We start from the raw sequence: 25,838 nt of genomic DNA on the forward strand, positions 1-25,838 counted from the left end.
CAAGATCTGGCAACACTGAATGCTGAAGAATGATGAATGTTACGTTCCAACTTTTCCGACTTTTTTGTCTACCTTTGGATCACAAAACACGACATCGAAGCCATGTTCTTTCTTGGACCACGTGAAATCTCCCTCTGTTGAACCAGTACAGTTGACCAGTAGGCCTACCCATTGCAAGTTTGCTATATCTACCAGGATGTCAGTCCCATCATCACCGTGTCTTCGTTGCGCCAGTCTTGGCTGCTGTTGTATTGTGTTCTGTATTGATTTGATTGTATCTTATAGTAAACTAAATATATCATGTATAAATTAGCATAGTAACACTAAACGTGTGTGTCTGTGTGTGTGCACGCGCGTGCATCAAATTTTTTTCTACATTCCATCCCACCATGTAGACAGTCCGGTGCTGGTGACGTGACGTCCATCTTCTACTTGGGAGTCGGGACATCCATGGAGATGCAACATAGTCAACAATATAATAATAAAACAAAACGTTTCATACTCATGTCATGTGTGTGTGACTCCTTATTTCTGAGAGCATAATGTTTCACTGTCATTTCCAGTTATATTCTTTGGACTAAACTTAGAGAAAACATGACGTGCATTACTTTAGAATAGATGACATTCTAATGTTCAAATACTCTTGTCATATAGCCTAAGTATTATGAACCATTCTGCCAAATGAAAGACCATCTCCTATCATGAAACGGTTCAAAAGAACCCTTATAGAATTGGGGTTCACATTTTGTCATTATGAATGCTTATACAATGTAGAATGTACCGTGATCAATGAGTAGAGCAAGCAGGGTGTAAATGTAATCGTTTTATTTAGAAAAAGAATATGGTTGTATCTCATAAGGCGAGTCCCAGGGGTCTTCATCAGCCGAACGTTACTCCATTTCCACAGGCAGGCGAAACAACATTCTGTCCTGTTGAAAAGAACACATTAGATTACACTTGTAGATTAAATAGATATCATCCCACGTGAAGCCTAATCTATACTAATATTGCATGCAAGCCACAAATAGCAGACCTACAAGCTCACAAAGTGTCGAGTCTGACGCGTTGTGAGCTTGTAGATCTGCTATTTTCGGGACCCGGCGACGTAGCCCTGAAACATGACTGTCATGGGGGAACTTCAACCTGGTGTTTGCACTTTCTACATGTACATAAACGTTCGGATTTCAAATAAAAAGTGCTTATCCCATGACCACGGATGTTACAATTTGAATCGGGGGGGTCTAAGTACCAGTATCTTCCGTATTGTTTAATAAAAAAGCATTTTAATCCGATCAGTGGCCATTTATTATGCGACCCTTATGCGATCGGTTGGGAGGTTTATGAGAAAATGGCCACCGATCGGATTAAAATGCTTTTATTTAAACAATACGGAAGATACGGGTACTTGCACCCAGCCGATTCAAATTGTAACATCCGTGGCCATGGCATAAGCATTATATATTTATATTATATATTATATATTTGAAATCTGACAAGAGACAAAGCATAAATTTGGCTTGTCACACAAGTGGTTTAGCTTTGCATTTGGCTAGCTATGGAACGACAATGTAAACAATGCTCTGCGTGCATGCGTCTATCAGAAGTCAACTACACATTGTATACTAGTACTACCCTAACTTTATTGATCTCTAACATTAAAGCAATCAAGTACAATTACACTTGGATTATTATGTCAAGTTGGCATAACGTTTACAGCAATCATTACTTACTCTATAAAGTAATGAATCCAAGCTGTGTCAAGCATGATTTCAGCATACAGCCTGTTGAATTCCTTTGCGGTGGAGCTGCTCTTCTGTGTTTTATGGTTCAAATAAATATCTGTTGTGTTAGTATTCCTCCCACAGAGTGTTTACCGACGCGATCAGGGAGAAAGAAGGCTGATCCCACTCTTTGGGAGACACCCCTTGGGGTGTGTGTGGGGTTGGTCTCACTGAGACACCATGTAGTGCGGACATAAGGTGAGAACCCGCGGAAAACGTCATTTGACGCTATGAGGAGCAAAATCGGCGAAGTGTCCCTTTAAGGCAGACCGTTGCCTGCCCATGTGAGCTCTTTTCTGCCCCTGAAAGACTGACCGGAATAAAATAAAATAAAAACGTCTCTGCTTAACGATGGATGGACAGTCAGCAAATCACCGTGTTCCCCCCAACACCTCCAAAGGTGTTCATACTGTCGGAACGTCACAAACTGCATGCACATTTATGTTTAAGAAGAGTGATTAAGAGTGATTAAGGAGCCATTGTATAACAAAAGATTAGACTACTGGGAAAATGGGCAGCAATTCATCTACAAGCTCACAAACGCCTCGCGTTGTGAGCTTGAAGATCGGCTATTTTCAAAATGTTTGCCTCTTTCTTATGCTATTTGACAATTTGGCCAATGTTTGATCAGTTAGTTTGTTGATTACTTTTTATGCTGTAATGGTCTTTTTCTTTGTTGTCTTTCTTCTTTTTATTTGTCCTTAAATTATCACTTCACTGTTATCTGGGGACAACCCCCCAAAATCACACACATAACAAAGACCCTGGGGGTTTCGACCCATAGGTTGAGAACCACTGTACATAGCCTACCTTATGAGAGAGATGTAATTACAGGTTTGATTAAATATTGTGACGCTGTAGTATGTAGATATGTTTGAGCATTATTTGATTAGTTAACTTTGCTGTTGTTCGCAATTTTTAAATGACTCAATAATGTGAGCAGGTCGTCATGTTCGCCTCTGAAAAATTAAAAACCATATTGATTATACTTGCATATTGTAGGCTATTTTATTCACGTTTCTTTCTACACTTTTCTTTTCTACAACATTAGCAGAAACAAATCTACAAGCTCGACACCTTGTGAGCTTCCAGATCGGCTATTTTCGTAGATGGATGCCTAGATGCATAGATATATTTTAAACAACAGTATGTCTGTCTGTCTGTCTGTCTGTCTGTCTGTCTCTCTCTGTCTATCATTGTGACAGTTACACATCTCCTCCACCAGGTGGCGAAAGGCATTAAAGCAACAGTGCCTGGATACATTATTGCGCATGCGTTAAACACGTTGATCCGGAACCTCCGCAAGCAGAGCGTGTTGTTTTTCACAACAAAGGAAAGTTTGGTTCTTCATTGCGTTGGAACATCATAGCGCCTGATGAAAACCGTCTCATAATATAAAGGAGGTGAAAACCGTCTCATAATGGAGGTGAAAACTGTCTCACAAAGGAGGTGAAAACCGTCTCACAAAGGAGGTTTAAACCGTCTCATAATGGAGGTAAAAACTATGGAGTCTGTACAGCTGAAGATAAATGAACACATGATGTCGGTGGGAGAGGAGATATTGTGTGTTTTGGACAAACAGCAGCGTGGTGCTGATGTTTGTTGTGTGAAGCTTCTCAGAGTAATTGTGTTGGAGCGCCTCAGTGCGGCTGCAGAGTTCATGTGCAACCTCTTCCAGAGAGAGATAGAGACACTACACAACACCGAACTACACACTGCAGGTATGTCTGTTACACACACAGCATCACACTACACACTGCATGTATGTGTGTTACATACACAGCATCACACTGCATGTATGTAGACAAATCTTGGCTTGGTTTCAAAACCAAATTCATTCAAATTTTGGACAGTGTGGCTCCCATGAAAACCATCAGGGTCAAAACCCGCTCGGTACCATGGGTGAATTCGGACATCCTTACTGCCAACTCAAAAAGTGTTCTGAGTTTCATAAAGGTAGGATCAAACTCGCCAAATGTTTTAACAAAGGTCTCGAATCCCACGTAGCTAAACTTGAAAAAGAAAAAAACAAGCTAAGAAACAAGGTTAATGGCATGCTCCTATTAGCAGAAAAAAGCTTCCTCGATTACAAAATTGAGGAAAATCAAAGCAAACCACGAGAGCTTTGGAAGCTATTCAACAACCTACTAGGCTGCAGCAAGAAATTGAAAACCAGGTTTACAAACATAAGCCTCAAGGTGAATGACACTCTCACCACATCCAAACATGAAGTGAGTAAAATCCTCAACATATTCTTCACGACCATAACCTCAGATTTGGTTGAAAAACTACCCCCTCACTCTGGGTGCTATGGTGAAGAGTATGTTGACTCATTTTACGAAAAACAGGGTGTACGCAAAGATGATTTTAAACTCTCCCCTGTGAAAACAGAAGAGGTGTTTAAAAAATTGAGTGCTCTTCGTCAACACAGAGCCACAGGCCTCGACAATATCCCCGCCAAATTTCTAAAAGACTCAGCCGGCTCCATTGCTCCAATCATTACCCACATAATAAACCTCTCCATCATACAGGGACGGGTCCCTAACGATTTCAAAAAAGCAAGGGTGACCCCTCTGTACAAAAAAGGAAACAAATTAGACCCTGGCAACTACCGCCCTATTTCTATTCTTAAAGGGATACTTCACTTTCCGCCGGGGGACACATTTAAAAAAAATATTAAAAATAAATGAAAAAAGTTATGGAAAATTCATGGCCCCCTCACGACACGCAGTGTCCTACTAATGTGTGAGGGGGCCATGAATTTTCCATAACTTTTTTCATTTATTTTTAATATTTTTTTTAAATGTGTCCCCGGCCCGAAAGTGAAGTATCCCTTTAAATCCATCTCGAAAGTCATGGAAAAAATAGTCTATGAACAGGTCGATAAGTATCTTGCCGAGAAAAATCTAATCTACAAATTCCAATCTGGTTTCAGAACAAACCACTCCACTGACACATGCCTTCTCTATTTGAACGACTCTATCAAACAAGATGTCGACAAGGGCAAATATTGCGGCATGGTCACTGAAGCCGTGCAGTTAATTTTACTTCAGTATTAACTAACCAGCTGCAGAAGACTCACTGATATAACATTTAGTATTTAGTATTTAATTTAAAGATAATAGGGACTGCCTCTCATTCACCGCTCATTCAGCTTGTAGTAGTAGTAGTAGTATTTTATTTTGATCTTAGCAGGGTACATTAAATGTATTCGACATATCATCATATCATATCATGTATGATTAAGATCAAAAAGGAGTAGGCTGAAGCCAATGGCTTATTTTGCCTATCCCTTTGCACACAAAACAAATTGACGTAAAGGAAAAAAGAAAAACTACGAAAACAAGAAAAAAAAAAAAAAAAACGAGAAAACTGACAAAAGAGAAGATTAACACAACAGAGAAAAAAAGAAAACAAGACAAACGTGATCACAACAACCAAAAAGACAAGACTTACAGAATTCTTGAATTATCATATTACAATATCCTTACTATAGTATAATATATAATCATATATATATATAATATATAATATAATACTATAGTAATCAATTTGTATAATAATTTATAATACATACTTAGTATGTAATTACGATATAATTTATAAGATAATCAAGCAAAGCTAACATTCCTTCAAGTATTTATAATTTACATTAATGTTCTATATTTATCTATTATTTTAGATTTATACATTCTTTTAAATTTATTTATGGAACTACATTTTTTTAATTCATCGTCCAAACCGTTCCAAAGATTAACCCCTCTGACACTTATGCATCTACCTTTTTTATTAGTTCTTGCCTTAGTCCCCTTAAAGATACCAAATCCCCTTAGGTTATACCTACTCTCTCTTGGCTCAAACAGCTCCTGGATACATTGCGGAAGCAGATGGTTATGTGCTTTGTACATTATGGCTGCAGTATTAAGGTCAACAAGATCATGTAGTTTTAGGGTGTTTGAATGAATAAAAAGTGAATTTGTAGGTGTGTAGTACTCTGCATGATTGACAATTCTGATGGCTTTTTTTTGGAGTAGAAATATTGGATGGATATTAGATTTGTAGTTGCTCCCCCATACCTCCACACAATAACTGATGTGTGGAAGTATGAGAGAGCAATACAGTAAGTAGAGTGAGTTCTGGTCCAAGATTGGTTTCATTTTATACAGTATAGCAATTGTTTTCGATAATTTAGTTCTTACGGAGTTAATGTGTGATTTCCAATTCAGTTTGCTGTCAATTGTGATTCCCAGAAATTTATTCTCAACAACTTGATCAATTTCAACATCATCAAATTTGATTTTGACCTGTTTATCTATTTTCCTATTTCCAAAAATGATAAATTTAGTTTTGCTTATGTTTAGTGACAATTTATTAATATCAAACCATTTTTTTAATATACTTAGCTCACTTTCTACTGTATCCAGGAGCTGCTCTAGGTGTTTTCCTGAGCAATACAGGCTAGTGTCATCCGCGAACAGTACACAATTTAGATGTTTCAATACTTCACATATATCATTAATATACATTATGAACAGTTTGGGTCCCAGTACAGAGCCTTGTGGGACTCCGTAAGTGATGTTAAGTTTGTCCGAGTCAACACTGTTCATGTGTACAAACTGGTTTCTGTTGCTAAGGTAACTATTTAACCATGCATTGGCGGTTCCTCTAATACCATATCTTTCCATTTTTTTTAATAGCAAACCATGGTCGATCGTATCAAATGCTTTTCGTAAATCAATAAAAACCCCCACTGTATATTCATTATTATCAATTGCTGTCGATATTGATTCTACCAGTTCTGTAACTGCCATGGAGGTGGACCTGTTTGACCTGAATCCGTACTGATGATTACTTAGTAAATTGTGTTTTTCTATGAAACTGTCAAGCCTAGTCACAAACAGTTTTTCTAGTATTTTTGAAAATTGTGAGAGCAGAGATATTGGTCTGTAATTAGTGAAGTTATATTTATCCCCGCTCTTGAAGATAGGAACCACTTTGGCGGTCTTCATTTTGCTCGGAAAAATGCCGGTCAAAAAAGATTGGTTACAGATATATGTAAATGGTGTTACTATACAGTCTATAATATCCTTGACCAGCATCATATCTATATTCGTGTAGTCCGTTGACTTCTTATTTTTAAAGTGTTGAACAATTTCCAGGATTTCACTTTCGTGAACACTCCTGATGAAAATTGAGTTTTGATTATTTTTGATAATTCTTTCATTTAAACCATCACAGTCTCTCTGCTCTACAATATCCTTTGCAAGAGTAGGCCCAACATTCACAAAAAAAGTATTAAATTCATCAGCTATTTCCTTAGTTTTATTTATAATTATATTATCTTTAATAAAGTGATTTGGGTAATCGTTACTTACATTACCTTTTTTAATTATACTATTTAGTATCTTCCATGTCCCTTGGATGTTACTCCTGTGCTGTTCCAGTTTCATATAATAATATTCCTTCTTTTTTAATCGTAAAATACTTATTAATTTATTTTTATATGTTTTATATCTATTTTCTGCTTCTTTTGTTCTATGTTTCATATATAATTTATATAATAGGTTTTTTTTTTTACACGCATTTTCTAGGCCTTTGGTTATCCATGGCCTATTCTGCCTGGCTTTGTTCTTGAATGTAGACTTTCTCAACGGACAATGTTTATCATAAAGCTTGAGTATAATGGACTGGAAGGCCTCATAGGCCTGGTCAGGGTCATTTGTGGCATAGACCTCATCCCAGGTTTGTATGCTCAGGTCCACCCTAAGGGCAACAACAGATTCAGGCGTTCTACATCTACTCATCTTATGGTTGTGCATTTGGATATTTTTTTCCTTTTTTAGTAGGTGGTTGAAAATACCAAAAACAGGGAGATGGTCACTTATGTCATTTATGAGTAATCCAGCAGTGGCTTGGCATTCTATTGTATTTGTATATATATTATCAATCAATGTGGCTGTATTTATTGTAATTCTACTGGGTTTAGTGATTAATGGGAACTGACTTATACTATACATTGTATTGATAAAATCTGCTATTTTTGAATTCCCATGAGGGTTTAGAAGGTCCACATTGAAGTCCCCACATATTATTTGCCCTTTATTATTAATATTACTAAATATACTATCTATTTTCTGATTAAATGTATCTATACAAGATCCCGGGGTCCTATACACACAGCTGATACTTATATTTTTAGATTCCGCAACAACAATTTCAACTGTTATGCATTCCATAATTCCATCAATGGTGGTTGACATTGATGGAATCATGTTGCATCTTAGAGCCACATCCACATATAATGCAACCCCTCCAGCTTTTGCACAGGTCCTATCCATTGTGAACAGCTCATATCCCTCCATTCCCACATTATAACCTTTACCTTTTTCTAGCCATGTCTCAGAGACTGCAATTACATTGAATTTGTTAAATTGCCTCAGATATTTCTCAATTTCTGTGTAGTTTTTGTACAGACTCCTACTATTGAAGTGGATTATTGAAAAGGCACCCTCCATTTTAACATTTTTAAATTGCTCATCGGTGTAGTACTCACAGGTATTAGCTATACTATTAAAGAAGTTATTTTCAGGATCTATGTCGTTACCAAAATCATGCATTTTGTATTCCATATGATCGAAAGTTTTTAAGTTAAGGTTTTCATAATGTGAGTACAGTTGGTGTATGGAATCATCCCTATAGTAATTATTAACAGTAAATTCTAATTCATCATCGTCAATGTCCCTAAAAGGGAACATAAATTCATCTAAACTAGCCATTGTTGTTACAAAAGTCCTTCCACAAAATCTTTGCATACCATTTGGTATGGTAAGATTCCCCATAGAGCCATGGGTCCAACCCAGAACGGGTCATATATCCATACACAAAAGAAAATATATATAGAATTTGCCATTTCTTTAGCAGGGGCATTATCCTTCCCAAATATATCCAGAAACAAGCAAAAGTTCCATCCAAAAAGGGAAACAAAAAATAAAGAACATGCAAACAGCAAAACCTATGCAAAACAAAAAAATCCATGCAAAAATCCTGGATGTCCATGCAGAATATAGATAGAAAAACAGCAAAACAGCAAAACCCATGCAAAACAAAAAAATCCATGCAAAAATCCTGGATGTCCATGCAAAATGCATATAGAAAAACAGAAAAACAGCAAAAACCATGCAAAACAAAAAAAAACATGCAAAAATCCTGGATGTCCATGCAAAATATAGATAGAAAAACAGCAAAACAGCAAAACCCATGCAAAACAAAAAAATCCATGCAAAAATCCTGGATGTCCATGCAAAATGCATATAGAAAAACAGAAAAACAGCAAAAACCATGCAAAACAAAAAAATCCATGCAAAAATCCTGGACGTCCATGCAAAATGCATATAGAAAAATAAGTAAGAGGGGGGAAGAACACAGAGAAGCTCCATCTTTCCTTCTGATAAAAAAAGGAAATCCCTGTTCATGCCATGCCAAAAAGGTCAAAACCCCCAAAAACAGTCCAAAAGGAAAATAGATAAATAATGTCAGCGCTAGCTCCATAGCTACATATCCATCCTGAGCCCTCCAGGCCATAACTTTCTTAGAGGAGACAGCAACATTATCTATATGCATCAAGGTCTTTCAGTTCTCTTACCGTTATGGTCTTGGCTTCCTCAGGAGTAGATCCATTCAGCTTTATTAGCACCTTGCAATTTCGGGTCCATGTTGCCTTGATCTTGCCATCTTTCCTCAAGAAGCGAGCCTCTCTTGCTATCTCAGCATTCTTTTTGGTTAGGTGCTCATTCAAGTAGACCTGGGAGCCCTTCAGCTTCTTCCCCTGCATCAGTAGTTGGGTTTTGTGTTTTCGGTTCACAAACCTTATAATGATGGCAGGTTTGGCCGAGCGGTCTTTTCGAGGAAGGGTGTGACACGCCGAGATGCCGTTTGCGTCGAGGTCGATATCTTTACCCTCAAAAAATTGCACAACCTGCATCTCCAGCGTTTGTAGATCTTCTTGTACAGCGTCCTCACCGACGTTTCCTCCCACAGCTGCAGCCCTTGCATATGTGCGAGGTTTGACGTCTAATCCTGTAATAATGACATCTTCCATTCGTGTGTACTGCTCCAAGTCGTGTACTCTTCGCTCAAGATGGTCGATGGTCTTGTCCTTCTCCTGGATCAGGTCTTTGAGCTGTTTGACTTCACTCACGAGCTCCGTTAGCGCTTTTAGCTGTTTCGTCACTTTGGACATCTCCGATGTCAAAAGTCCGAGCGACTTACGGATCTCGTCAATATCGTTTTCCATCATAGGATTTGCACGTGTCTTCTTTGTTCCCTGACTCATCCTCTTTCTTCTTATTTCTACTCCGTTGAGTTAGAAAGTTTTAGTTTTCCCCATCAGCAAGCCGGCGGTGTTCAGGGCGCCGCCATCTTGCGTTACGTCATCAACGTGCGTCAACGTGCTTGTCTCGCATCTTCTATGAGAGCTAGAATGTAAACAAACAACGGCCACTATTTGCAGTACAGATTGCAGTCAGCGCACCATTACATTACATTACATTACAGTCATTTAGCAGACGCTTTTATCCAAAGCGACTTACAATAAGTGCATTCAACATAGGTAGGGAACTAAACTACGAATCACCAGAAGCATTAAGTGCATTCTCTTCTAAAACAAGCAACCAAGAGTATACCTAGTGCTAAAGTAAAAGTGCAATATATCAGCTACCTAATTTCATAAACAGATGAGACAAAATAGGAAAATCAAATGAGCAAGAGCTAAAACAAATAGGTGTATCGAATAAACAAGATCCAATAAAACAATAAAACAAGAGTTTGTACAACCATCAAATAAAATATTTGAAGATGTGGGCAAAGAGTAATCTTGTTGATACTTTTTACAGCCACAACTGGTCACTGAGGTACTGCAGTGGAGGTCAAACCTTTTACAGAGTCTCATTGTATCTTTTTCCTAGATTTCCTGCATGTACTTGTGTGTAAAGCGGAGATTTCACCTGAAGAGGAGTGGAGCCCCAATCTGGTTCAGGAGGAACCAGAACCTCCACAGATTAAAGAAGATCAGGAGGAGTTACTTGAAAGACCAGAAGAGGCTGGTGGGTCAACATGACATTACTAGCAGTGAAAAGCGAAAACTATCCGCCATTAATTCCGAAACACCCGGACTCACAAATCACTTTTTTTTTTTCTTTTTTAAATAGCTAAATTAGTTGATCTACACGCTCACAACGCATCACAAGGCAGGATGGAGGCAATTATTCTAGCACTTAGCATACCTAGTGACTGCACCTTTCAACTGAACAGAACATGGTAAACATCTATAGTTTGATTTGATTACATGTTATATGTAAGGTAAAAGTTCTTTCTACTGGTTATTTCCACAGAGCACCACAGGGAGAGGTCTACAGTACCTAGAGAGATTGCCTCCCAAACATCTTCAACATTTCCAGAAGAACAGCGAGAGACGGACGAGGGACGTGGACTGTTTGATGCAACGATGCAACCTGTTGTAAAGTTGTATAGGATAGGTATATAATGTTTTATTTACTTTACAACCTGTAGTAAAGTTGTACGGGATAGGTATATACTGTTTTATTTGCTTTACAACCTGTAGTATCTGCTTGTACGGGATAGGTATATACTTTTTTATTTACTGGTAGTTTAAACCTGTTGTAAAGTTGTACAGGATAGTTATTAACTCTTTGACTGCCAGAGTTTTTCAGTAAAGTGTCAGCCCAGTGCCAGAGATTCTGAGCATTTTCCCCCATCTTTGAAGGTTCACAGAACATGTTGTGTTTTGACAAAAATTACACAAAATATCTCAAAAGAGAGGTGTGGCTGTCTACTTTACCCGGGGAAAAAAGTGAGTTGCTAGCATGTACGGTTCCTTACTTATCAGCAGTTGAGTAGAGCTTGGTTTCAGCAAAATCAGCCCTTTTCAAGTGCAAACCGGAGATAACAAGCTTTTAGTGAAATATGCTCTCTGGAGCAGAAATCTCTCTGTAGCCTTTTATTTTTCTCCTCCGTGGTATCAGATATGTGAACCTTAGTTGTTATCAAACTAATTACAAAAAAAAAAAAAAAAAAGGTACTTTTTTTTTTACAGAGTTTTACATTCAAAGATCAGTTGTGAAGTGTCAGCCCAGTGCATCTTTCAGTGCACTAAATCTATTGCATATCTGTTTGTGTCACAAATACTATATATATATATATATACAAACACACACACACACACACACACACACACACACACACACACACACACACACACACACACACACACACACACACACACACACACACACACACACACACACACACACACACACACACACACACACACACACACACACACACAACATCAATGGCATGAAACAGAATATAAACTATATACAGCCTACAATAGTAATTGGCAATGATGACATCTAGTGGTCATTATAAATCATTCATAGCAGGGTCTATACTCCACTACATCTCAGAGACAAACATTGCACTTTTACTGAGACACTACACTGTCTCTCTGTATTCTATGATCCTATAGTTTACTGAGACACTACACTGTCTCTGTATTATATGATCTTATAGTTTACTGAGACACTACACTGTCTCTGTATTCTATGATCCTATAGTTTACTGAGACACTACACTGTCTCTATGTATTCTATGATCCTATAGTTTACTGAGACACTACACTGTCTCTGTATTATATGATCTTACCACTTCACATACATTTTCTAAGTGTGCATAGGGCTTCACATTATAAACTATATATACAGTCTACACAATAGTCATTATAAATCATAGCAGGGTCTACAAAGGTATAGGTAAAACAACTATACAACACCATTTAGTTAGAAAAGGGATACCAGTATACATATAAAAAACAATACCATTCGATGTTCAAGGTTGTACTTTATTGTAACTTGTGTACAGGACAGGTTATTGTTATTGTACAGAAATGTAAAACTTTACCACAGTTTTCAATACTCCACTACATCTCAGAGACAAACATTGTACTTTTACTCCACAAATTATTTGAAAACTTTAGATATATACATGGCAGGCAGAGGTGCACAAATTATTTGAAAACTTTAGATATATACATGGCAGGCAGAGGTGCAGGACGTGGTAAAGGACACAAAAGAATTTCACCCACTTTTTTACCTTGTAAACCTGTGATGTGACAATAAAACTGATTCTGATTCTGACATACATATTCACTTAGCCGATCTACAAGCTCACAACGCTTTGAATCGCTTTGATTTTGTATCAGTTGGCATGTACTGTGGCTCTGAGTGGTACTTACTATAACACTCCTCCGGGTGCAAGGCCACATTGCATTGTTTACAGTACCACCTCGTCTCGCTCCGGATGGGTGGTATAGAGCAAACCCTGCATCGCCTGCGTGGTCCCTCACTTCCGGCGGTGGGAGGAAACTTTGCCAGTACATGGCCTTTCAAGTCGGGCTCCAGCCTAGACTGAGGGTCGCGGAAGGGTGCCCTTTCTGGCCTAGGCGCCACTACAGGTGGAGGGGCATTTCTCCCTTCTAGCTCACCCCCAGCAGCTCTCTGGGCGGGCTGGGGTGGGCTGGTCCAGGACTTTATCACGCATTTCATGAAGTCTAGAAGACATTTGCATTCGCCCTGTGGATGCTTGTTCCTGTAAATGATAAATGCATTGTGCATACAAATTTCAAACAGATAGGTTACAAATTTGTTTGTCCATTTGTTGGACTTTCGGACAAACGGGTAGTACGTAATGCTCTGGTCCAATCTATCCACCCCGTTCATGGACTTGTTGTATGCGACAACACAAGAGGGCTTCAATTTATCCACTCTCTGACTCTGCTCACCCTTCTGGCCTTTCTGCCATACTGTGACGTTCTCGGTCTCGTTCTCATGGAAAGTGGAGATCATTCTCACAATGTTCTTGTCCCGCCACCCCAAGACCATCACCTTGTTGTTGTGCCTTGTAATGATCTCTCCAGCTTTCAGGTCAGCAGTAGTGAGCTCTCGAATGAGTGGTGGTTCGCCTCGGTTCCGCCGCAGTGTGCCGCAGACATGGGTCTGGAGGTTTAGCAGTATGTCACACATGCCTACCGAGTTGTAGAAATTGTCCATGTATAATCTGTGGCCATTACCGGCTAAACCATCCAGAAGGCCGACCACTGTGTCAACCAGGGGAATCTGTTCTTCTCCACGACCGCAGTATGGCCTCATGTTGAAACAATATCCTGTCTCAGAGTCGCACAGGATGTAGGATTTTATGCCATATTTCACAGGTTTCATGGGATTGTACACCTTGAAACTAAGCCTACCCCTAAACAGCAATGTACCTTCATCTATACAAATGTTTTTGTTTGGTTGGTACATTTCACGAAATTTGTGGACAATGTGATCTAAAACTGGGCGGATTTTGAACATCCTGTCCTTGCCAGGTACAGGTGTAGCATTGTCAGTGAAATGAAGGAAACGCTGGAGAATTTGAAACCTGTTGCGACTCATTGTTTTGTTGAAGAAGGGGGTAGAGAAGATGTCTTCAGTCGACCAGTACATCGAAAGCTCTGGCTTTCGAATGATGCCAGTCAGAAAATGGAGCCCTAAGAAGATCTTCAGTTCTGGGACGTCAACAGGGAGCCAATCACGAGCTCGAGCATGAGTCTGCATTTCCGTGACGGCTGCTATGCACTGGTCAGCATACAAATTTGTCTGAAGGACAATCTGTTCGAGGAGCTCGTCAGACATGAAGAGCTGCAGGAAGTCCACTGCGTTCTCAGACTGGAGAGCCGCAGCAGCACCACAAGGTCCAGGGTCTGCAGTGAAGGGGATGTGTCTTGGATACCAGTCCCCAGTTTTCCACTCATCTGCAGCTGGACTGGGTCCCCCACGTCCTTTACCACGTCCTGCACCTCGTCCTGCACCTCGTTTACCACCCGGCCTGCCACAAGCTCCACCTCTGCTCTGTTGCCGACCTGTAAATTATAGAATACATAATTACTATAAAGTACAACCTTGAACATCGAATGGTATTGTTTTTTATATGTATACTGGTATCCCTTTTCTAACTAAATGGTGTTGTATAGTTGTTTTACCTATACCTTTGTAGACCCTGCTATGATTTATAATGACTATTGTGTAGACTGTATATATAGTTTATAATGTGAAGCCCTATGCATACTTAGAAAATGTATGTGAAGTGGTAAGATCATATAATACAGAGAGACAGTGTAGTGTCTCAGTAAACTATAGGATCATATAGAATACAGAGATACAGTGTAGTGTCTCAGTAACGTATAAGATCATATAATACAGAGACAGTGTAGTGTCTCAGTAAACTATAGGATCATAGAATACATAGAGACAGTGTAGTATCTCAGTAAACTATAGGATCATAGAATACAGAGACAGTGTAGTATCTCAGTAAACTATAGGATCATAGAATACATAGAGACAGTGTAGTATCTCAGTAAACTATAGGATCATAGAATACATAGAGACAGTGTAGTATCTCAGTAAACTATAGGATCATAGAATACATAGACAGTGTAGTGTCTCAGTAAACTATAGGATCATAGAATACATAGAGACAGTGTAGTATCTCAGTAAACTATAGGATCATAGAATACAGAGACAGTGTAGTGTCTCAGTAAACTATAAGATCATATACACAGTTGCTAGCATGTACGGTTCCTTGTGGCCTACATTCAATGTGGCCTTGACAGGAGTGATAAAATACATATATTTTCATTTGTGTGGTACTGTAAGTGATGGATAATTAGTTTGATAACAACTATGGTTCACATATCTGATACCATTGGAGGAGAAAAATAAAAGGCTACAGAGATTTCTGCTCCAGAGAGCATCCTTTTAGCTTGCTTTCACAATAAATATATATAAAAAGATACTATTGTCTGTCACAGTATTCAGCACAAGAACTTTTTTCTTACCTCCTCTCTTGGATCTGCCAACAGGTGGTAAGGTAGACTCCTCCTTCTCCAACTCCTCCTCCCCCTCTAAAATGACAGTAGTAAAATAGAAAATAGTTTAGGAAATATATATATAATTATTTACACTCCCACCATGTCTTCAGGCTGGTCCATGATTTTATGATGTAAGGTAAGGTAAAATGATTCTTACCGTCACTACTACTGCTGCCCACATCAGCACAGCCACCTGTAGCGCCCCCAGCCCCACTGGCACCAGGCAACTCCTCATTGTCTGAAAACAGTGAGATTTTGGAAGTTTGGTAAATGTCTGATTTACACAAAATCAATTCAATGCTCCTCTTTATCCAGACCTACTTACAATAAGCCACACATCAAAAGATACAGTAGCCTACATAGGTTACCAATAAGTTTTACCACCCTTTGATGTGAAATGACATCAAAGGTAAGTGAACATGCTTGTTGACAGAACCTCATGAAGATGTAAACATTGCGGTTTACATGACATGACCTTTGTTTTCAGTTCAGGGCTTTGATCTAAGACAGTTCAAGCACATGCAGGGAGGGGGCCTGTTTGCACCTGGCCTCCTTCACTCGTGCTGAATAGTATTTCAATGACATGATATGAAGATGTACACATTGCTGTTTACATGACATGACCTTTGTTTTCAGTTCAGGGCTTTGATCTAAGACAGCAGGGAGGGGGGCTGTTTGCACCTGGCCTCCTTCACCCGTGCTGAATATATTTCAATGACATGATTTTCCCTGCTATGATTTATAATAACCAGTAGATGTCATCATTACCACCATATATATATATATATATTGGCATGCTGACTGTATATATATGTTGGATGTCTTATGTTATAGTTCTTGCTTTAGCATAAGACATCCAATGTACTATATTTTCGAAGGATTTGTATACATTTTATACAGTACGACATGCACATCCATAACACGAATTTGAGCTGGCGATGAACACAAATAAAGCAGATTGCACACATGCTCCAACTTTGAGGTGTAATATAAAAGATAGCATATCTACAAGCTCACAACGTCGCAAGCGATGCATTGTGAGCTTGTAGATCTGCCATTTTCAAATGATTTTTATAGCAACGCGTTGTGAGCTTGTAGATCTGCCATTTTCAAATGATTTGTATACATTTTGTTATAAGGCCATACACTCAGTCATTTTATCTGGAGGCTAGGCTGCAAATTGCGCAGCGGGCCTTTGACAAAAGGATTTGTATACATTTTATATGTTTTATGGCCATACACAGTCATTTTATCTGGAGGCTAGGCTGCGAGTTGCGCAGCGGGCCTTTTACGCGCACCGTTCGTGTTGGGTTTGAGCGATGAACAATATATAAAGCAGATGAAAGAATAGTATGAATGAATAGTTCTTCTTACCACTGTCAAGGACAGGAAGATCCTCTCTCATGGGTTCCCACACATCCGCGGAATCCACGTCGTCTGAGAATGAGACTGTGGAGCTGAATGGAGAATTGAATGGCGACTCCACGACCTCACGACGCTCTCGAAAGTCCCGATCCGTTGTGATTCGGGCACTGCGACGTGGTGGAGGTGTGTCGGTTCCGACACTCTCCGGTCCAGCCTCGACACGAGGTTCATCTTCACCCGAAAGCTCGGAATCGGTCTGCGGCAGGGCCTTTTTTTGGACCCAATACTGCATCGACTCCTCCAGGGTTTGCTGCCGTAAAGAGCCTGCGGCACTCGGTATGCTACTCGGCGGAGCAGGCCGTGGGAGAGGCCGTTTGAGCCTACACTTTCTTGGCATGGCTGTAGCCTGTATAAAACTAACACTGAAATAAACTACAAACTAAATAAACTCACTCACCTCACTCCTCACTCTCAACGCCCTTCTCTCAACTCACTACAAACATACAATACAATTACACTAACGTTTTTTTTTTCTTTTTTTTTTTTTACACACACAATACAAATACAATAAACTAAATCTGCTCTTTCCCTTACCTTACTCCTCTCTCTCTCTGTCAACTACCTTCCCTATAAATGCCAATAAACTAAAACTAAATCTCCCTTCCCTAGCAACTCTAAAACAACAATAAACTAAATCTGCTCTTTCCCTCACTCCTCTCTCTCTGTCAGTCAAATCCCTTCCCTATAAATGCCAATAAATCTAAACTAAAACTAAATATAACTAAATCTCCCTTCCCTACAAACTCTAAAACACTAACACTATCACGATCGCTCTATCTCTCTGTCTGTCTATCTATCTATCTATCTATCTATCGCTCTCTCTCTCTCTGTCTCTGTCTCTCGTCTCTATCTCTGCTCAACTCGTACCTACTCCCAACGACCTGAGCTGTGTTGCTTGGAGCTATTTATTTGTTTTGGTTTGGTCACGTGATTTCTGGTTAACCCTATGTGATCCAGACAAGTCAAGGACACCAAAAGATGCGGAAAAGTCCCCTCTATTGTAAAACCACTGAAACCCCAAAACGCGTCGAGCGCGTCGACGGCCAACTGGACAAAGTAGCACTTGACGCGTTATCGCGTCGAGGGCAGTCAAAGAGTTAAGGTTGAACGATATGCCAAAATATTCCTATTGGCCAATATATAATACATCGTCGCCCCAAAAAATCACAGATTGACGATATATTTGCTCTAGAAAAGCAATAATGTGAGAACAGATCCCCAGTCCTTTAAGCTCGAGTTATACTTCGCCGTACAGCGGGCCACTTGTCGAAAATAGCAGGTATACAAGCTCACAAGGTGTCGGGATGCGACGCATTTTGAGCTTGTAGATCTGCCATTTTCGCCGCACGACCCCGTCGTACGACAAAGTATACATTTGGCTGTGACATGTAACTGCCATCACACAGTTTGTGTACAATTTAAGAAGCAAGGCAGAAACGTTTTTTAACAAAAGTAAAAATAGGTTTTATTTAATTAACAGGTTATTTCTTTCATAGGGCCTCATCAACATCAATATCAATAAAAAGAGAATGCATCCAATGGGATGAGTAATAACAACAATGGGTTAACAATAAAATATACTGGGCATATATGGGCCAGTGCTGGGGGAAGATGGGCAGGGTGACCGGCCCAGTGTAGTGGCACCCCAATAGATCACAGCAAACCAAATTAAAATAAACAAATAAACAAATAAACCTCTCTCTCGCGCTCTCTCATGCTCTCTCTCTCTCTCTCTGTCTGTGCGCTCTTCTCTTGCGGGTGGTTGTTTGGTGTTATAATAATTTATAACTTGTTTGTAAAATTGATGAGGGGAAGGGGAGGATGTAATCCGCCTGTAACCCCCGTTACAACACCCGTGTTACTGTAATCCAGATTACACATTTTAAAATGTACTGTAAGACATTTTAAAACTATGATTACGTAACAACGTTACATGTAATCCGTTACTTCCCAACCCTGCTTATACTAAGATCAATAGACTAGTCAGTAGGCTCCGTTTTGATGACTGAGTTTAACAAAAAAATAGCAGATCAGAAGGTTTTGATCTGCTATTTTTTTATTTGAATTCTGAAAAGTAACAATTTTGACAAAATAGGGTTCCACCTCACAGCAACACTAGTATTATACCTACTTATAAAGTTTAAAGGGATATTTCACTTTCAAAAAAACTTTTGGTCATTTTATCATCTACTCAGGCCTTTGTGAACCCCCCAGACAGTTTTTAAGTTGCTCAATTCAGTATATAGATATTTGATATTCATTTAATCAGACACGCCCCCTTCCTATACAAACCCATTGTAACTTCAAACTCCATTTTAACCATGTTAGATTCATCAAAAACACCCGTCCTTGGTTCTGGTGACTCATACCGCCCCCCTAATACGCGAGGGGGCCGTGTTTTTTCAATTACTTTTTTCATTTATTTTTAATATTGTTTTTGGAAAATGAAAAATAAATAAATACAATCAAAAAATTAAATAAAATAAATGAAAAAAATGATCGTAAAAACATGGCCCCCTCACGCATTAGGAGGGCAGCGTGAGTCACCAGAACCAAGTACGGGTGTTTTTGATGAATCTAACATGGTTAAAATTAAGTTTGAAGTTACAATGGGTTTGTATAGGAAGGGGGCGTGTCTGTTAAAATGAATATCAAATATCTAAATACTGAATCAAGCAACTTAAAAACTATCTGGGGGGCTCACTAAAGGCCTGAGTAGACGATAAAATGACCAAAAGTTTTTTTGAAAGTGAAATATCCCTTTAATATTATAAATATATATATATATATATATTCTCTATATCGTCTAGTCCTTCATGTCACATCAAAGTTCTCATTATGGAAGTCCTTATTTATGTCACAACCTTATTAAGTCCTTATTATTAAAGTGTGTATTGTATTCCTTCCTTCCAGACCAGTGTGTGGAGTCCAGTCTGCAGATGAAGATCAGTTCTCCAGCCAGGACTGTTTCTATTAAACAGGAACCTGAGGACCACCTTAAACAGGAACCTGAAGACCACGTGGATCTCAGTAAGTTTTAAGCACTCTATTTCTTTATTTTGTTGGTGAAAGTGGGCTGGTACTGAGGGTGTAAAGTTCAATATGAATCGGGTCATCGATTTAAGCATTAACAATTTGACAACATCATTGCATGGACCCTTGCATCTATCTAAATGAATAGGACAATGGTTTGGTTGTAAAAGTATTAATGAAGCTGTGCACACTGAAGCTTTGCAGTTAGTTCTACTTCAGTATTAACTAACCAGCTGCAGAAGACTCACTGATCAAACATTTACAAGTAATTACTTTCAAATGATAGGGACTGCCTCTCATTCACCTCTCATTCAGCTTGTCTCTTCTCTTCTATGAGAGCTGCAATGTAAACAAACAACAGCCACACTATTTTCAGCACAGAGCGCAGTCAGCGCACCATCACATTTAAACTTTGGAAGATGTGGGCAAAGAGTAATCTTGTTGATACTTTCCCACAACTGGTCACTGAGGTACTGCGGTGGAGGTACAAGATTCAAACCTTTTATAGAGTCTCATTGTATCTTTTTCCTAGACTACCTGCACGTACCTGTGTGTAAAGAGGAGGTTTCACCTGAAGAGGAGCAGAGCCCCAATCTGGTCCAGGAGGAACCAGAACATCCACAGATTAAAGAAGAAGAGGAGGAGCTACTTGAAAGACCAGAAGAGACTGGTGGGTCAACGTTGACATTACTAGCAGTGAAAAGTGAAGAGACAGAGCCTGTAGCCAGCACCTCAACTGAACACATGAATACACAAGTTGATGTAGAGGACTGTGGAACATCACAACCAACTAGTAATGACCAGCTCCTCTCTTCACACTGTTCTGAATCAGACACTGAAGACAGTGATGAGTGGGAGGAGACTAGGGGATATCAGTCAGCATTAAACACACTGAAATCACACAAGACACACAATGTGGGAGGACAGCGCAAGCTGTCCCAGGACCAGGACCTGAAATCACAGAAACAAACTCACTCCATGACAAGTCTCACAGGGAAGAAAAGTTTTAGTTGTACAGAGTGTGGCAAAATGTTTAATACAAAGGGAAATCTTAAGAGTCACACAGTGATTCACACAGGGGAAACGCCCCTTGCTTGTACAGTTTGTGGTAAAGGCTATGCTCACAAGGGTGATCTAAAAAAACACATGATGACTCATACAGGCGAAAAGACCTTTTCTTGTACAGTTTGTGGTAAAGGCTGTGCTTACAAGGGTGATCTAAAAAAACACATGAGGATACATACAGGCGAAAAGCCCTTTTCTTGTACAGTATGTGGTAAAGGCTTTGCTCGCAAGGATAATCTAAAAACACACATGATGATTCATACAGGCGAAAGGCCATTTTCTTGTACAGTTTGTGGTAAAGGCTTTGTTATCTCAAATGATCTAAAAAAACACATGAGAACTCATGCAGGCAAAAAGCCCTTTTCTTGTACAGTTTGTGGTAAAGGCTTTACTGAAATGGGTAATCTTAAAAGACATGTGAGGACTCATACAGCGGGAATGTCTTCAGTTTAAGACATATGATCGTTCAGTCTAATCCAGGATGACAATGACAAGGACACTAAAGCAGAGGAATAACATTTGACAATATCAACACGACTGAATAAAATAAACATTAATAGTTTTTTAAAAAAATCTTATATATGGATCTTATTTTCTATTCAACATGATGGAATGTATTCTCTTTTTATTTATCTTTATAGCATTATTCCCTCCAGCTCATTTACATACTCAGTTACTACAGGTAGTACAATATGAGCATCACTGTGTCTGTCCACATTTGTCAGGATTTAACAAATCATATTCATTCATATTCATCTAATAATTATTATTATCATTGACATGCAGTAAATAATGGTGCAGTAAAGTGCTGACAAGCTGCTGCATGTGTGTAGCTGTTCACTGTGTGTTGACCTGTGTGTTGTTTAGATTGTTACAATATTATAGTAAACTAGAAGGTACTGTTCCTGAAGAAACAGTGTGGGATCGCTAAGAATGTTGATGGTATTGAGTATTGATAGTGTTAGTAGAGTTAAAGGTTTGAAAGGTTTAAAGGTTTGAAAGGTTTTAAAGGTTTTAAAGGTTCTAAAGTTTTGAAAGGTTTGAAAGGTTTGAAAGGTTTAAGAGGTTTGAAAGGTTTGAAAGGTTTGAAAGGTTTGAAAGGTTTAAGAGGTTCTAAAGGTTTGAAAGGTTCTAAAGCTTTGAATGGTTCTAAAGGTTTGAAAGGTTTGAAAGGTTTAAGAGGTTCTAAAGGTTTAAGAGGTTCTAAAGGTTTGAAAGGTTCTAAAGGTTTGAAAGGTTTGAAAGGTTTGAAAGGTTTGAGAGGTTCTAAAGGTTTAAGAGGTTCTAAAGGTTTGAAAGGTTCTAAAGGGTATTTACTTTAAATTATTTTTAGTTTTTTTACTTTAAAGTATTTTTTACTAATTTTTACAACTTTTAAGTATTTTTACTATTTTTTTCAACTTTTAAGTATTTTTACTCATGTTGAGTGCTTTTAAGTATTTTTACTCAGTATAAGTACTCTTAAGTATTTTTAATCAAGGTACTTACTTTAAAGTATTTTTAGTCACTTTATTTACTTTAAAGTAGCTTTTACTAATTTTTACAACTTTAAGTATTTTTACTCTTTTTATCAACTTTTAAGTATTTTTACTATTTAAAAAGTGAAATATCTCTAAAAGTACAAATTATTTCAAAAAATTCTAATGGTAGCCAATATGTCCTAAGTAGGCTGAACGTTATAGAGTTGGAACGGAGTTTCTATCTAAAAGTATGAATTTCTCCATTGAAATGAATGGGAGTTTTTTAGAAGTAAAAAGTGAAATATCTCTAAAAGTACAAATTATTTCAAAAATTCAAATGGTAGCCGACATGTCCTGAGTAGGCCGAACGTTGAAGAGTTGGAACGGAGTTTGTAGCTAAAAGTATGAAGGACTAGTTAGCCGTCAAAAAACGGTGTTGACAATAACAGTAGTGTGATCGCTTTAGCGATCCCACAATAATATGGTGGATGCCAGGGAGACAGTGTACATCGTCGCTTAGTTTGATTACATGTTTATATTCTACAGAGTTTTGTGTCATTATAGAGTTGTCTTTATAGACTCAGATCCTCTTTTATCCCTTGTTTTGTTTTTGTTTAACTCTCTCAGTGCCAGACCCCGAGTTATCCCGAGTTTTAGGGTTATACCCTCAGTGCCAGAACGAGAAATCCCGAGTTTAAAAAAAAGTGTTCAGAACCCAAGATATCATTATCTGAAGATTTGCAGCTCCATCCACTCTTTGTTTAACCTATAACTGAAAAAGGCTGTATCTCGCTTCCTAAGCACTTTTTTTTTACTTTGAAAACAAAAAAGAAAAAAGTTGGCATGGTTCGCAATATTATTATTTTTTCATTGGCACTGAGAGAGTTAATAAAGGTTTCACCACTACAGTTCCTCTATGTGTGCTATATCATTCAAATATTCAACTTCTTGTTTATGCCCAGAATGACAAGGATATCCACAGGTTCTGTAGAAATGTGTAGTAATTATAGAAATAGGTGTTAAATGCAAGGCGCAAATGCAAGCCGTTTTTTAAGAAAAAATAACTCACAACAATGTTCACTGTTAAATAGTGTTTAAAATAGTTGTTCATAATGGATTTTTTTGTACGTCTGAGACACCATGTGTATGTTTTGGGTCTCAGCTGAAAATGTCTGAGAACCAATGTCCTAGTGGTCTGTTCTATCACAGTAATATATATGTTACAGTACAAGAACCAATGTCCATCACAGTAGAACATGCCCTTTTTTCCGGTGCTAGATTGGCTATTTTCTGTGAATATATGAATCTAGGTTCCATGTGGTTAAGTATTTTTGCTTAAATTATTAAGGTATTGAAGCACCTGCTCTGAGCCTAAATAAAATAGCATATATTTTGAACTGGAAACACACGTCTCTGCTCCTCTTTTAAACCTGATGTTGCGTATTCTGAACTGTGAATTTTGTGGTATTCTCTGAGTGAAAATCCCAGGGTGGTGTAGCCTGGTATTCTGTTTTGGGCCTAAGTGCCCTGGTTAAACATAATGTGTACAATCCAGTCGATTAAATGCCTCCTAAGCGTTGTCAAGTTTAATGGCCACCGGTAGGAATGACCTCCTGTGGCTCACAGTGGTACATTTTGGTGTAATGAGTCTCTTACTGAACGTGCTCCTTGTGCACATATAGTGAATTTGTAATAAACTAGACAGTGTGTTGATGTAACGTTGGTCTTGGAGTGGAGAAACACCTCCCACCTCCTTCCAGCTCTCCTTCAGTTAAAAAGGAAAAGGTCTATTTCAATGTGAAAGGCTCATAACAAAATACACCTTGATGATGATGATGATGATGGTCCATCATCATAGATATTTAATATACACAAGTTTCAATGTCTTCATCAACATGCTGACTGTTTTGTCTTCGCCAAAGAAAGCGAACCTTAAGATGTTAATGGTTAACTTTTAAAATTATTTTGTGCAATATAATGGTCAGTTTAGAATAGATGATAAACAAGGTTAGTCTACTCTGGTGTGTGAATTTAATAAAGTGATGATCTGTGTTGTTAACATTCTTAAAGATTATTCCCAAATCTAAACACATGTTCAGTGTCACGACCACGCCCACGCCCTCATTTCAGAGGTCCTCATCTCCAGCCTATTAACTTTACACACCTGTTCCTCCTTAGTCCACTCCTATTGTGAAGTCAACTTGGAAATCCTCACTGGATATCAAAGGGTTAAAAAGTCGGGCTGATTGACAGAGTGGCAGCTGTCTGAAATCACTAATCAGCGTCACTACACTATAAAGCACCGCACCTGAAAGAAGCCTATAAACCAATCCACAGTGGAAGAGAAGGGAGAAGGAGGTGAATCCTCCACAATCCTCCATTATTATCAAACAAATAAGCGTGCGTCCTGCAACAGCAACGTCGCGCAGAACACATCAAAGCAGCATTGGTGCAGCCATAAAAAGCTGGAGAGGCAGCCGGTGAGAGACGAACTGTTTGTTTGTTTAAGAGTCATAAAACTTGGCGTTTGTGGCGCACGTTAGAACGTGCGTTGTAGTTCAATGTATCGTATATTATGGACCCTAAGTTGCATATATTAATCTAAATTAGATGGAACTGTGAAATGTAACCTTGCTAAAGTCAGAAGAGTAATCATGAGTGTGTTGTGACTGGTGAATGCCTGGTGAATGTGCTAATTCTAACACAGCTACAGCTGTCAATCTAACAGCTGAGCCGAATGGTCGTTGCTATTTGTATGTGTACCTATGTTTGCGTCGCTCTTATCTTTAGTACATACCTTATATGACTATTTAGAATAGCATCTTTGGTAAATGGTCTACTATAAGAACTGTGTAAGCTGGGTGTTTGGAAGGACTGTCACACGTCGTGAGGCTGCTGGGGGGTGTAGATCTCCTATTTCCATAGACTCTTCATCCTAGAATAGTAATGCTAGCAGGGTTCTTATTGTGGTCAAAACATCACAGAAGGATACATTAATTAAATGTTGTCCATGTCTTGCAGTGCAGGCAGACACACAGGCAGATGTCTCGACCCATGAGCATGAAGTCGCTACAGATGTGAGCACGACGC

At 38.7% G+C, this 25,838-nt stretch overlaps 1 protein-coding gene across 1 annotated transcript; it reads left to right on the plus strand.

Moving 5' to 3' along the window:
- Positions 1-3,236: 3,236 nt before the first annotated feature.
- On the plus strand, positions 3,237-24,902 carry LOC308103028 (uncharacterized protein; the record flags this gene model as incomplete). The annotated part of the gene is made up of 6 exons (XM_080452880.1): positions 3,237-3,502; positions 10,745-10,882; positions 11,171-11,314; positions 20,104-20,220; positions 20,756-21,288; positions 24,819-24,902. The coding sequence occupies exons 1-6, from the start codon at positions 3,271-3,273 to the stop codon at positions 24,900-24,902; spliced, it is 1,248 nt and encodes a 415-aa protein (XP_080309006.1). The 5' UTR covers positions 3,237-3,270.
- Between the last annotated feature and the right edge of the window lie 936 nt (positions 24,903-25,838).

This window comes from Gymnoscopelus braueri, assembly GCF_963280865.1.
Source record: "Gymnoscopelus braueri genome assembly, chromosome: 16".
Classification (NCBI taxonomy): domain Eukaryota; kingdom Metazoa; phylum Chordata; class Actinopteri; order Myctophiformes; family Myctophidae; genus Gymnoscopelus; species Gymnoscopelus braueri.